Source organism: Larus michahellis, chromosome 1 (genome assembly GCF_964199755.1).
Source record: "Larus michahellis chromosome 1, bLarMic1.1, whole genome shotgun sequence".
NCBI lineage: Eukaryota > Metazoa > Chordata > Aves > Charadriiformes > Laridae > Larus > Larus michahellis.
This window is the reverse complement of record NC_133896.1, coordinates 129,936,547-129,951,485: the sequence shown is the minus strand read 5'-3', so window position 1 is coordinate 129,951,485 and position 14,939 is coordinate 129,936,547. Positions and strand designations below refer to the sequence as shown.

The 14,939-nt window shown below is 45.9% G+C and overlaps 1 protein-coding gene across 1 annotated transcript in view; it reads left to right on the top strand.

Annotated features, from left to right (window-relative positions):
- Nucleotides 1-8,204: 8,204 nt before the first annotated feature.
- LANCL3 (LanC like family member 3) overlaps nt 8,205-14,939 on the top strand; it is a 35,173-nt gene continuing 28,438 nt past the window's right edge. The window contains exon 1 of the mRNA XM_074604073.1: nt 8,205-9,049. Coding sequence (XP_074460174.1) covers nt 8,504-9,049 — 546 coding nt within the window. The 5' untranslated portion in view covers nt 8,205-8,503. The remainder of the gene's footprint in view (nt 9,050-14,939) is intronic.

The following is a 14,939-nucleotide window of genomic DNA, read 5'->3' as shown; positions in this document are numbered from 1 at the left end:
CCTGTGCCAGAGCAGTGCAGGTCTGATCCACTCGAGCATGTGCTCTCTATCAAGTATGTAAGCAATACTTCTGATCCATATGGTTTACTGAATCAGAGCCTAATTTTGTAATATCCCATCCAAATTTATATCTCAGTACCTGAACATTTTGCCTATCAACAGGGAACTAAAATGTCTCCCTGCATAATTCATGAAGCTTTGAATTATTTTTATATAACCTCTAGCTTTTTTTGAAAAAGCATTCGCAAACTGAAGACTAGAAAACCAAGAATGGTTAATGGCATTCTGGAACAATCTTAGAGCATGATCTTGCAAACCATATTTACTGAGAGCAGTGAGGGACCATTCACATATGTAAAATAAATCCCAGGTGTAAACATTTCCTGGATCACAACTTACACATTTGAGGGTGCAAAAATCCAATAACAATACCTCGTATTCTTTTAATTCATAACTTCAAACCACTAATAAAGCTTGCTCCTACTGCAAAAAAGCCCACCCGGTATATTCTATTTCACATTTCTGTTATCTCCCCCCTGGATGTTGAACAAGCAAAAGAGCACAAGCTGCTACAGATGAATCTTCATCTAGCACAGCCTAGCAGAGCCTCTATGCATCCCATCAGACTAACATACAGCAATGAAATGAAGACAGACGGTGTACTAAGTGCAGGAGCTGTAAATGAATGTGAACAGAAATTGATTTTGAAATGTTCTTGGCACTTTCCCAAGAAAACATTATCACTGTATTTAAAAAAAAAAGTGCCCCATGCATTGTTTCGGCATTCCTAAGAATTAAAAACTCTGGCCTCCCTTGTTATTTCCTCCTCTGAGACCAATTTTCAGTTAAGTTGCCATATCTATATAAAAAACCAAACAAACTTTTATGGGCTCTTAAAATTTAGTAGATGAAGAATAGTACCGGAGTACTCTGTCTAGTTCTGGGCTCCCCAGTACAAGACAGATACGGAACTACTGGAGAGAGTCCAGCGAAGGGTCACGAAGATTATAAAGGGACTGGAGCACCTCTCATGTAAGGAAAGGCTGAGAGAGCTGGGACTGCTCAGCCTGGAGAAGAGAAGGCTGACGGAGGGATCTCATCAGTGTATAGAAACACCTGAAGGGAGAGTGCAAAGAGGACGGAGCCAGGACTTTCTCAGTGGTGCCCAGGGACAGGACCAGAGGCAGCGGGCACAAACTGAAACACAGGAGGTGCTGTCTGAAGATGAGGAAACACTTTTTTACTGTGAGGGTGACTGAGCACTGGCACAGGTTGCCCCAGTAGGTTGTGGAGTCTCCATGCTCAGATATTCAAAAGCCATGGTCCCGGGCAACTGGCTCGAGGTGACCCTGAGCAGGAAGGTTGGACCAGATGACCTCCAGAGGTCCCTTCCAACCTCAGCCTTTCTGTCATCTTGTGAATATATCAAGAACTGTGCTTTAAAGTGAGTCAAACAGAAAAATTCCTGAGGGGACCACAATTTTCTTGAGTATCAACCTCATTTATTTTCTATGTCTTAAATTAAGCCACCTGCTTCATTCTTTGAGTGGACAAAAACTATACATGCAGAGTCAGGTTATTTTATGTTTTTCTAGGTCTGCAGTTGTAAGGGATAATTCATCAGGATCCCACAGAGAGAAGTCAGTATTTTGCAGACTCATGAAATTATCTAGACCAGCCTGCTCTTACTTGCACAAAGCTGGACCCGTGCAATTTTGCATGACTTCGTGTTCCCTAACCTAGGCTACTTTACTCCTCAGGTTATACTGAAAATAGCTGGGATAAAAAGTTCTCAGAAAAAGTCTCATACTGAAGTTTTCATTTGTGTAAAGCCAGCCTTGTCTTACAGTTTTGTTAGTTTGACCAAAAAACCCCACCAACCACCCAACAAACTACCTGGAAGAGGTTTTTTTCCTCGCACAATATTGTATTCCTATGTGTATGACCACGCACGTGTATGTATTTTGTAACACACAGCATACTACCTGGCACTATGAATGTCTCAAATATGTCAAGCTAAGAAATTTAGACCTGGTCAATATGCATGATGGAAATTTTAAAAAAGGTCAAATGCTGCACTAGTTTTGATGATGCGGAACTTGGAAATCTTCCATCCACATTAGCAGGCACCCAACTTCCTAGCATATCATTAAAGGGTAACTTGTTTCGGGAGGTGCTATCTTTCCTCAAGGACATAAACCCATTATTATCTTTATCATCATTAGCTGTATTTAAGACCCCAGGACATTTCCTTATCAGACTTAGTCTTTTAGCCTGAAATTCCAACAACATGTATTATTACTCAGTGCCTGCAGCTGTGCCTGGTCGCAGGGCTGCAATGGGCCCAGTCAGTGTCCCCATCTCTCTTCATCGCCTGCAGGTGCCGCAGGATGAGGCCCGCTGGGTGAGGTCCCTGCCCTCGCAAGTAGAGGCATGACTCATTAATAAAAGTCTAACGTTTCCATCACAACAATTACTGAGATGAGCTAGCACAAAGGCGATAGCAAAATGGACAGAGAAGAAAATGCAAGTAAAACATTATGGATAAAAATGTTAGCTGCTTTCAGGTAAAAACACTACTTGATTTCAGATATTGATTTTTGTTCTTGTACTTTGAAATGCTTCCAAATTCCGGCTCTGACAAAAATGTTACAATTAAAATCTTGGATCTCACAATGACATCAATTGTAGAAAAGATGCACTTAAGGAAATTTAGAATTGAAAATGTATGTTGTACTGACAAACTAATTGGTAAGACAAAAATAACTATTTTGGTTTAACATTAATGGTGGAGTGCACAGTGGGATTTTTTTGCTTCCTTATCCTGTCAGCCAATGTCAGAACCATGCAGACAACTGCAGATTAACTACTGCTCTCTAAGCACGTAAGAGTATTTGTGGTTCACTAGAAATCACCTTGAACAGAAAAACTTGGACATAATCTGCTGAGCAAAGAAACTGGATTGTGACAGACCTGTCTGCAGAAAAGAGCTCCACCATCCTGCTAGTTTGAGTAGGTTCAAGCCAAGGAAAGGAACGCTAGGAATAACAATGCCTATGGAAAAATCTTGGGACAGGGTCAAGGTAATGCTATTTCGAAGTTAGATATTTGCCAGCTAAGACAAAGTTCAGAATGTCAAACCTCCTGCTTTGCAGAAAGCCCTGGCATTTGTCAACAGCTGAATGGTGATTCACTCATGGCAAGTAAGTCTACAGAGAGATAGCCAAAAATGTAATACTCCCTTCAGAGACTTCATAACAGCTGCTATGTCTTATCTAAGCTGAAACCCTTACCAAAATTAGTACACCTCTCCAAACGGAAAAGGTGATATTCTGCAAGCAGAATCATTTCTGTAAGCAATGAGTACCTCTACCCGCACTTTCAGTATCTTGTTACAAGAACCTTTAAGTTGTTCACTGTATATTCTCACCAAAAGAAAAAAAAAACAACCGAAATCTTTCTAGCCTTGTTTCTTGAGGAAGCAAGGTTTGCACGATCATGCTTGACTGTCCATTCAGCAGTTCCCACTATCCCCATAATTTTGCATCTGTTGGCCGGTTTCGACCAAATTCGGTAACAGAGTCTCAAAGAAATTAAACTCCTGTTTAATTCCTAAGTTTCATGAAACTGAGCAGTGGACAGAAATTCAGAACGTAATTCAGTGCAGCCCCTTACCATGGGCCAATTGTAACTCAACTCCACTCACCAGCTGCAGGGGGACCTGCTGCGTCCCCCAAGCCATCCGCAGCAGGTGCTTCCCACCAAGTGGGAAGAACATGGCTGGGCTGCGGAGACCAAGGTGCGAAATGCCAACACGGGACAGGCCTGGGAATAAGATGGTGATAATGGAAAGCAGAAAACAAATTAGTCAGACACCAGACCTTATCAGATCCACTGCTCATGGACCAGCTTGATTAACAACAAATACACGCAAGCCTCAGAGTGTAGGTCTGCTGCATGAAAGCACAAGAGCAGTCATTGTATACCTATTGGAATTCAAATGAGGTAGGATAGTTTAAATATCTGACACAATATTTAACGTAATCTCTGTGAAATAACATGCTTTATCTTCTGATGTGTAATTTGCCTTGTGATGAAATGGCAATACATGCACTAAAACTTATATCACTTCTGTCAAGCAGAAATTGAGTTTCTATTATCAACTATACATAAGTAACAGAATAAAAGGTTGATTTAGGAAAAGAGATTCCATTGTGCAATGCCAAGAAGTACTTAATTTTCAAAACAGGTCCTCATATCACTGTCAACTGATCATCATGGAACAAAACCTCAAAAGCTTTTGTGCAGCTTTGTAAGTGGAGTCCACACAGAACAGGATAGCCCAACCTGAGAAATTAAAAAAATACGCTAAGAAACCAGAATATACTGAGCAACCAGAGACTGCTGGGGCAATGTGGCTACCGAATTACAGTGCTATGAAATCCTTGGGGCTGCCTCTGCTGCATGACTCCTGGTCAGACTTCTCCACATTTTGGCTGCGAGCATGGTCTCCGCAGTGCCCACTGATAATTTCCTCTTAAAGAACCCATGGCAGGGAAGGTAGAAGAAGGGCATATGGGGAACACAGGTATTTCTTTTCTAATGTGAATATGAAACAGCTGTAATTCCTCCTCTTCTGCCAAATGCCCCAGGGCCAGCTGGCTACCAAACATGAACTGACTACAGGGCAGGGATAGAGGTGGCCCTGTAAACGGATAAGCCACTCGTTTAGGAGTGTGGATTCCCAGGACAAAGCTGGAACAGGCAGTGAGGAACTAGATGCAAAGCCGACCTGCAGTGGCAAGGCTCTCTAGGGAGGGAACAGCAGCAGAGGGCAGTCATGTACTGCCCGCAGTGATGTACCCAGGGGTACTGATGGCTGATTTTAATAGGTAGGGTGGGAAGTAACTTTGAATTTCGCAGCCAGTGTGCCCAAGACAACCTGAGGACCCTCTAGTCCAACCCTGCTAATGTGTTCACACCACTAAATATACTTCTGTTACTGAAGCTCAGCCTGTGTATGGGAGTCCAGTGTTTCACCATCAGCCCAGGAGATGTGGAATGCAGGGTAGGAAAAATATCGGCAACTGTGTGGGCATCCAAAAATCCTGAAGGCACACTGATTTCTTATGTCAGTAAAAAGCATGTAAGAAAAATGAAAGACTAACCCCTAAGACATTTGTTAGGGGATACTTCCAGTCCCAACACTACCACTGAGGACAGACTACCGCGCTCTGGTGGAAATATCAGATGGCACGGATTCCCTGAAGGACCATGTAAATAAAAAAGCAGAAGTGAACAAGCATACATGAACAAGTACACCAACAAGGAGTTAGCCCTACTTTGAGCAGGGGTTGGACTAGATGACCTCCTGAGGTCCCTCCCAGCCTGAATTATTCCACAATTCTACATTTTAGCAACGTGTAACAAACAAAGCATGCATTCTATAATGATGGATTTCCTAGAACAGAAGAAACAGCTTTGAGGCTTTAGCTCCCTCCTCCACTGTTACCTCCACCCACCACACCAGTATCATATCCTTTCCTCATATAATCCGTAATTTGTCTCCAGCACCTTAGCTCTCTGCATCAGATATAGAGACAAAGAGGAGGCACAGCACACCCAGGGAGCACAAACCAGGGAGCTGCAGCAGTGCAGAGCGGCGAAAAGGGGGAATTCACATTTTTCTCAAGGTGAAGCCATACACTGGAGGCCCACACTTACTCTGGGACCCAGGAGGAGGTCAAACCTCAAACAATGATCTGACGAGAGAGACGTGATCTGCATCTGAGAATCACCCATACTCTTCCATTCATATCCAGACTGCATCTGTGCTTGGTTTGAGTGAAAAAGATACAGAACACCTTCCGTCTAAAAGCATTAAACTTTTCTACATGAAAACATGAGCGGTTTAAGACTTACAGTTTTTAAAATTATACAGCTATAAGAAGCATATGTGTAATTTTTCATTAGCTCTCCTTTTGGCTTTGGTGGTTTAATGCTCTTATAAAAAAGAGGTAGAGCACAAAGTGCCAGCCTCATTTTTTGCTTGACGGCTCTATGACATCTGCTAACCCTACAGTGGCTAAGCACTCTTTACTTTGTCAAAAGACTCTCCAGAGCAGAGAATCCGTTCCTTTTTGGCATGTCATTACTGATTCTTTTTAAAAAAAACAATGTATCTATCTGTCTTATTCAATCCTCATAAAGAAAAACCCAACTGATTTTCCTGTGAAGTTGGTATTTTTCTTAAAGCCTTTGCTGAAGGTTACTCGCTTGGTTACTTTCAGTGCAGGCGGACAGGCATCTCCAGTGAGAGGATACCTTCACAGCAATGGGAGGACCGTGTCCGAGACACCTCCCACTCCAGAAGATTGCAGGAAAATACCATTCCTTTTAATTTGAAAAAAAAAAAGACTGAAAAGATGAAGCAAGAACCCCAAAATGTGGAATAAATGATGTCAGAATGAAAAAGAAAACTCCAAAATTTTAATTTAAAAGAGCACTTAAGGAATACGCTTCTCTACAACCAACAGGAATTACGCTGGCAAATCCCTAGCGACACCCTGAACCCTATGAATGGGCCAACAGAACACAGTTCATGACAGAAAATAATATATGAATGCGATATTCTATCCATTGGTAGGGCATTTTCACATTGTCAGTGCTCTAGATCACCAAGATCTGTGTGGTAGTAACCCCATATGGAACAGTTGTGAATAAGCCAAAAAAATGGGGCTTTGGGTACTACCTACCAGTACCTGGTGGTACCTGGAACGTACATAAACACGGCAAAAATGCACTGAAGGAAAGTATAGAACTCAAAATCAGAGGGTGTCAGCAATCATCTCTGAGCAGATCAGAAACCCCCAAAAAAGGAAGGAAAGAAAAAGGACAGGTGAGTTGAAATGCAAAGAGGGTGTGAAAGTGCTGGTGAGGAGCTGCATGGAGTTGAAGGTGCTTTGAGAGGGAGGCAGGAAGAGGAATGAAACCAGCAGCCAGCACGAAGCAGAGAAGCCAGCCACAACTCTAGAAAGGTCTTTCAACACCCAAAGGACAGTGGTTTGCCTCTTGCTACTGCTGTTCCAGCTGCTGGCTACTGGCTGGAGCCTCCAGCCAGCAGCTCCTTCCACCCTCCTTTGGGGAAGCCCTCGGTTATGGAGGCGGCATCCCCAGAGAAAGTACCAGAGACCACCAGGTGACCATAAGTCATGGATCTTTGATGATAAATTCACTTATGCTGCACCACTCCACATTGTCAGGGGAAGATGGGACAGGGGACGTTTAGACTGGATATTAGGAAAAATTTGTACACTGAAAGGGTTATCAAGCATTGGAACAGGCTGCCCAGGGAAGTGGTTGAGTCACCATCCCTGGAGGTATTTAAAAGACGGGTAGACATGGTGCTTAAAGATATGGCTTAGTGATGGTTTTTGTCAAGATTTAGGTTGATGGTTGCACTAGATGATCTGAAAAGTCCCTTCCAACCTAGGCAATTCTGTGATTCTATAACTGTGTATTTCTGTCATGAAAGAGTTGCTCTTAGTATCTGCTTCAAGATTTTTCTTCTTATTTTTTCTTTTCTTTTAGCTAGAAATCTATTCGGTGGCCTAAATTTTCTGTTCATCATAAGGTCTGCTTGGCTCACACACGAAGGAAAGGGGCCAAAGATGGCCTTGTGCCATCGCCTGTCTGCTGGGGACTTGCTTAGCTTTCCGCGTAAATTGTCCTCGGGCTGCCCTGGTTCGGGTTTGGCCGCATCCTTCTGCTCTGGCTGCGGCAGACCCCGAGGGGCTGTTCCACGGCCAGGAATTACTCCGCAGCTCCCCGGCCACCCTTCCCGCCCCTGGACCTCTCCTGCAGGCCCGGCACACGTCCATGAGCCAAATCTGCTGGCGGCAGCGGGGCGGGAGAGGATGAAAAACCCAACGAACCCCTTTTCCTGGGGGATCCGCAGGCGGGTCACCGGGGCGAAGGCGCAGCGGGGTCTTCCATGTGGGAAGGATGAAGGTGCCCGGCGGGTGAGGGGGACACCAGAACCGGTCCCGCAGCCTCGGCTCGGCGCTCTGGAAAGCCGGGTGGGTCCCGGCTGAGCGAAGGTAGCCGAGGGGCGCTGAAGGGGAAAGCGGCGGCCGCTCCGCCCCGGGGCGGGGGAGGCGGCGGCGGCCGCCCTCTGGCAGACCCTTCCCCGCCACGGCCGAGGCCACCGGGCCGGTCTCGCCCCCATCCCCGCTCCCGGCGGTTCGGCAGCGGCCGCCTCGCCCGGCCCCCCCTCACGGGCACCGCCACCCTTCCACGGGCACGGCCGCCCCTCACGGCCGCCGGGCATCCGCGGGGGCGCCCCTTTCCCGCCTCTGCCGCTGCCTCCCGCCTCCCCCGGCAGCTCCCTCCGCCCCGCTCCCCCGCCCCCTCCCCCGGCAGCTCCCCGCTCGCTCGCTCGCTGCCTCCCGCCGCGCAGAGCGCCGCGCCGGGCCGGCGGCGGGGTGGCGGGGGGGAAGGTGGCATGGAGAGCCAGCGCTGCTTCGCTAACCGCTTCGATGACTACCCGGGCAGCCCGGCGGCGGCGCCGGATAAGGAGGCGGCGGTGCCGTTGGTGACGGCCACCATCGAGCGCATCCTGCGGGAGCTGCCGCCCCTGGGCGGCCCCGGCGGCTGCCCGGGCGGGCTGTACGGCGGCGTGGCCGGCGTGGCCTACATGCTCTACCACGTCGCGCAGTGCCCGCTCTTCGCGCCCTCGCGGGAGGCCTACCTGCGGGCCGCCCGCCGCGTCGTGGACGCCTGCCTGCGCTACCAGGAGGGCGGCGGGGAGGCCGACGCCGACACCCGCGCCGCCTTCCTGCTGGGCGGCGCCGGCGTGTACGCGGTGGCGGCCCTGGTCTACCGCGCCTTGGGGCTGCCCGACTTCGCCCGGCCGCTGGGCAAGTTCCGGGAGCTGAGCGAGGTCTGCGCCCCGCTCTCCTTCCTCGAGTGCGGCTCCGACGAGCTCTTCGTCGGCCGCGCCGGGTACCTGTGCGCCGCCCTGGTGCTGAAGCAGCGGCTGGGCATGGAGGTAAAAGGGCGGGGGGGAGGAAGGGGACGGGGAAGGGGGCGGCGGGGCACCCCCCGAGGGGGACAGGCCACGCCGTCGGGGCCGTCGGCGGGTCCCCTGGCGGCTGTCGGCGGTGTCCCGGGCTGGCAGCCCGGCCTCCCGCCCCGCACTGCCCTCGCCTCTGCGCCGCTGTAGACGGGGATGCAGCGGGACCGGGGCTCTCACCACACACACAGAAAAAGCGCCTTTTCCAGCTTGCACTTTGGGGACACCCTGCAGGAAGAGCCCCGGGGGCCACACGGGGTTGGGGGGCTTTTTCTAGGAGCTGTTTGTCCGCAGCGCTCTTCCCCCTAGAATAGAAGACGCGTCTTTTGTGAGCGGGAGCGGGGGGCACAGGGCGACAGGGCGTGCGGGATGCGGTGCCGCCGCTGGGGCAGGGCTCCGGGAGCAGGGCCATGCACCCCGCTGTATCCCGCTGCATCCCGCTCTATCCCACTGCATCCCGCAGCATCCCACTCCCCGGGCACGCCGGGAGCATCAGCTGTCGGTTGCCAGGTGGTGAATTATTTGGCAGGAGGAACGCCAGGCTTTCCGTAAAATGAAGTGGGGTAGGAAAAAAGGAGTAGTGTTGGGTAAAACAGAGCGGGGAACCTTATTAATAATAAGTGGTGCTGTGCTATAATTTGCAAGCAAGGAAGTGGATTTTCAGAAGCGCTTGGTCTTAGTAACCCCGGCGTAGAGGAGCTGGTAGTCTTGTGGAAATCTGGACATGTATTTCAGTTCTTTTTATGAATGAGAGTTGTCTTTTTTTCTGGAAGACGTGAGATGTGATTATGGTTCAAGGTGCTGTTGGTTTCAGTAGTCAGGACTTTGCCCTAGGAAATTGTCATTGTCAGTGCTGAAATTCAGAGCTTCCACTGACTACAGCATAATAATTAATGCAACTGATTCTGTTTGCTGTGGTGTTTGTTACTAAGTGGTCAGTGTGGTATCTGAGCAGGCATTTGTTAGATTTTTTTTTTCCCTGTCCTCTTGTCAGGTCCAATCTGTGTTTCCTCTGTTAATCACTGATTTGCAAGTTCATATGCTTCTGGCTTTCTTTCCTCCTGGGAGAGGAAGCAACTATTACAAGTAAATAAATGATGTGAAAACAAGTGGCTCTGCCCCATTCAATACCAGTCACTGCAATCAGAGTCCAAGGAAATTCATTTAATGGGGGATTCAGGAGACTCCAGGGTATCCAGAGAAGGCAAGAAGAATGTTAAGTCAGTCGAATGTTTTGATTGTCTTGAACAAAAATTCTTACAGCACTAAGCATTTAAAGTAGCATACCATACGTGCTGTTTCCTTGTATAGGATTGTCTGATAATCGTAACCATAAAAATGGTTATGTTATTTGTAACCATAACACAACCAAACTTTTCATTCTGACAGCATTTTCTATGAGGAAAGTTTTGTAGATGCATCACAATCCTCCATGCAGTGTGCAGCAGTGCCAGCCTGAGGGGATGGTTCCTCACAGAGGAACGAGCCATCCCTGTTAGTTCAGTTTGCACTGGCGGAGAGTGTCTAGTCGCCATGCCAGTGCTTATGATGGTGTTGTGAGATACCAGTGGAACAAGGTAGCTCCCTGGACTCTACTGCTTCATTTAATTCCTTCATCCATTTGTCTTACGTCCTTGAGAGCAATCGCTGAACAGTTTGGAGAATAGGTGCAATCACCTCTGACAGGCAGTGCAAGAAAGGGGAAAGCTCTCCTCTCTGTTTGCTTGATTGATGAAAAATTATACTTTATGCCGCTGTAGAGAGTTAAACATCTCCACAGATGAGTACAGGTATGCACTTATTGTGGAATCCATTTAGCAAATGGGTTAAGTACAATCATAGAGGGGTTTATTTTGCCAATGAAACATATTCCGTGTCCCCTTGTTGATGTTTTAATCAGTAAGCTAACATCCTTTCCTAGTATTATTTATTCTGTCACCACATTGTAATTTTAAATGTATAGTGCAAGAAATAAATCAAAATAATCTAAACTGTTAAGTATTAATAAAACCAACTTTAATTTATAATTTTAACAAAAATTAAAGCTTTTAATTAAAATATTTTGTGCCTTAATGAGGAAAACGATAATGATCTATAGTCTATGTGTACTCATGCTTGACCAAAATTTAGGTCCATTGATAAATGTTCCCATTCTAATGCAGAATTATTTTAATTAATATATTGCTAGACCAGACCCTGCATCTTTTTGCAAATGAAGAAGGGGATGCCCAGAGAGAGTGCATGTCATTTATTACCCAAGGTCAAATGGTAAGTCAGGTACATCCCAGAATAGAAGCAACGTCTTGTGATTCAAACCACTGGAAAATGCTACCTCCTGTAATTTGATTGTGCACAGTCTCACATAGTTCACTGCAGCATGTTTTCTTGTTTCCCACATTCTGTTTTTTTTTGAGGACACTGTGCAAACATTTCCAGCAAAGTGAAATGCATTCCTTACATTGAAATACAGCTGCTTCTGCCTGTATGGTTGTTTTTTTTCTCTGAAGAAGTCAAATGGTGACCTATATACAAGAAATTGCTTGCCCTTGAAGAAATGCTTTTTGAGCAAATTTTACAATTTATGTTGTGCTATGTTGTGCATTTGGTTTTTGTTTTTTCTGGGCAGGGAAGGAAGGAGACTTTCTTATTTCAGAAAACGCCAGTTTAGCTCAGCTGCTGTGCTCTGATGCTTTAGTTTCTTGCTAAAGAGTGTCAATGTTTTAAAGCTTCACATATTCTTCAGAACTGTCCTGAAGGATCCAGTCTGTTGAATAACATTGACCTCTTGTGAAGAAGGCATTTACATTCATCCGTTTTCAGAGTTTTAGGCTAATACAGTATTTTCCCCTGATGAATTAATTGGTAGTTTTTGCATGAGTAAGGATTACTTCAACAGTCAAGGCTTAACAGGATCTGACTTTCATGATGCACTATGCATTAGGAAAGACGGTTGTTTTCATCCTTTCTTTAATTCCCATTACATTGTAGTTAGTGCTCCCCAGGGAGAGATGGGTAAAAATTGTTTTGTGAGAAACAACGTGTCATTTGTATCAGGTGTATATATAAATAAGGTCCATGTATTTTAGCTGTCCTGAACTGCTGTGTTTTCACTGTTCAGAGGAAATTTTATTTCTCTTCTGTCTTTGTTGGGTACCTCTTTTTCTGATGGTTGGTTCATTACGCGTGCTTGGGGAAATTTGCTAGTCCTGCTTTTAATTCTCTTCACTCAATCTCTATTTGCTTGTGCAAAGAGTAGTAAGACACCGTTAAAATGCTGGTCGCATCCCCCTGTTCAGATGGTATTTTATCCTCTTCTCATTTTTTCTCAGTGGTGTTTCTGTCCCATTTTGTGGCTGCTGGAGCATGGTGTGTCTTGGTAGCTGCACTTCCTTCTGGCAATGTAACTGTCAGGTGACGGAGAAAGAGGTACAGAAGTTCAAGTGGCTTCTTGCATCACCATCTGCTGAGATGTTACCACCTTCTAGAACTGTTCAGGTTTTCTTTTAATAACTGACTGATCCGATCAGCTTGACTGACTTCCACTAGCTCTGGGTTGCAGCAGAAAAGACGGCGACGGATTTCAGTGTACAACGTAGGAGGCAGGGCAGCATTCTGCATGACTGCTTGATGCTATGGTCTCATTAGAGACTGAACTTTTGAAAGACACAAGGGACATCGTAAGAGACCCTTTCCTGCAGTTGCAGTGGTGACAAGCTGAACCACCACACTCTGCCAGCAACACAGCCAAACCAGTTCCCTCAGGCACTGAGCCACTGGGGTGAGTCTTGAGGGCTCGCAGGGACTTTGGGCTCTTTCCTGCCATTATGTGGTTAAGCTTTCTGTCTCTATGGCAGAGGGGCATCTCAGTTTCCTTTCCCAACAAATGCAAGATCGTGATTTGGTGCATGTGTCTGAGATTGTTGTCCCGTCACAGGGAGGGCATCATTCTGATGTTACTCTGTTATGGGATGCCCAGAGAGGGCAATGGTCTTTCTAGCAGGACTCTGTTGAATGTAGAGCCTTGCTAAAAACCGTGCTTACCCTGACTGCTGTCTATCACCAGAGCCTCTTTTCTCTTGGACCTCACAAGTTTGCAAATCAAGTTGACCAACTTCACCTGGTATGTGGAAAAGAGAAATAGCACTGCTGTGCGGGACTGGCTTTAAAAGGCAGTGGAGCAGACTGATGTGCAGTGCATGGGACCTGAGAGATCCAGCCAGTGTATTTCGTAATATTCTGGGAGAGAAGATATAAATGAATGAAAACTATTTTCTTTCAACTCCTCAGACAACTCTAGATGATATTATTTGTTCCTCATATTCTTCCCTCCAGTTTGCGTTTAAAGACTATTGTAGGTTACTTTGCTCCACTTTTTTTTTTCCAATCTCTTAGAAAAAAATTCAGAACGTGTGAGAGGAAGGAGCTTCCTGAGTCCTGCCTAGAACATGTTCATTTGCGACTCTCTAAAGGGGGATATAAAGGTATTTGTGCTGAACATCGTATTTAGAAAGACACTTGATGGATTGATCTTAGAAAGGGAGATCTGCAAAATACCCACAGAAGAGATGCGCCTCTGAATGCTGTAGCACAGAGTCCCCATGTCAGGCTTTTAATCTCACCTGAGCCTGGAAGGGAAGAGTTGTTCTTTGAGATGAGATTTCATTCCTTCTCTGTGCCCATTAAAGTCCTTCTCTGTGTGGATGAATTTGGCAGTTTATCTGAAACGCGGTGTTTGAAATGTCAAATACCACGGTGCTAGCTGGAGCTCTACTGATTTCATTTTACACAGGCCACTACACAACCAGGATGTTGTTTGTTGCCACAGAGGATTAAAACGAGAAACTGCTAAAGATAAAAAGCTTTTGATCCTAGCCTACCTCTTTTAAATGTGCATTCTTCTAGCCATGGTTTCCCAAACCACACACAGGGGCTGGATTTTGCATTAATTTGCTTAAATTGACGAATTTAAACCAGGAGTTGAAAATGGAAATTTTCTAAAGTAAACGGTGAAACAAACAGAATTATTTATATCTGCCTTTTTTTAGAAGGCGTTCTGAAATAGTTTGGGTCTACATTTCAGAATTTCTCTGTTTTTCTTCAGCAGGGCAACATGAATCTTTTTTATTTTAAACAGCCTTCAAATTCTGAGATGCCTGGATTCAGTTCAATATGGTGGACATTGAATATCCAGTTATTGAGGTGAAAATGATGAATTTCAAGTGTATTGCTTAACTGCCAGTAAAAACCACTGCAGTACAGAGGTTTTGGTGTGGATCCTGCCAGGATTGGAGGTTTGATTGACACAAGTTTAGCTATGTACATTATATATTCTGTTGCAGAAATACAGATTTTAACTGCTTATAGCAGAAGAGTGGTATTAATCTGCCATCGTCTTCTGAAAAGACAGTTTTGTACAAAAGCACTGTCATATCTCTGTACTGCTTTGTGCTGTTGGGAGAATGTTTGCCTATGCAGCATCATCTTTTTGCTGAAAAAGCAGCCCAAGCAGTAATACCAAAAAAGAAATAAATTTTTCTAGAGGTGTCTCTTGTATCCAAAATAGATCTCTACTTTCCCATCCTTCTTCTAACTCCTTTAAATTCCATATGCTGGAAGTTAACTCTTAAACTTTGTCAGTTCAGTCGTCTTCCTCATCATCACCATGGAGAACTTCTAGGTCACCCTTTGGAGTTTGTCAGTACCGCTCCTTAGCCTGCTGGAAGCGGAGGTGTTGAACACAGTGTCTTTATCCTCTGCAGAGCAGAGCATGCTGCCTCTGGCTTCAAGATGAGATCTGCGGAACAAAACGCAGGAATCGGAACGAGGGCGTTTTTCTTAGAAGCTTCTAAGCAGTTCTTTGGACCTG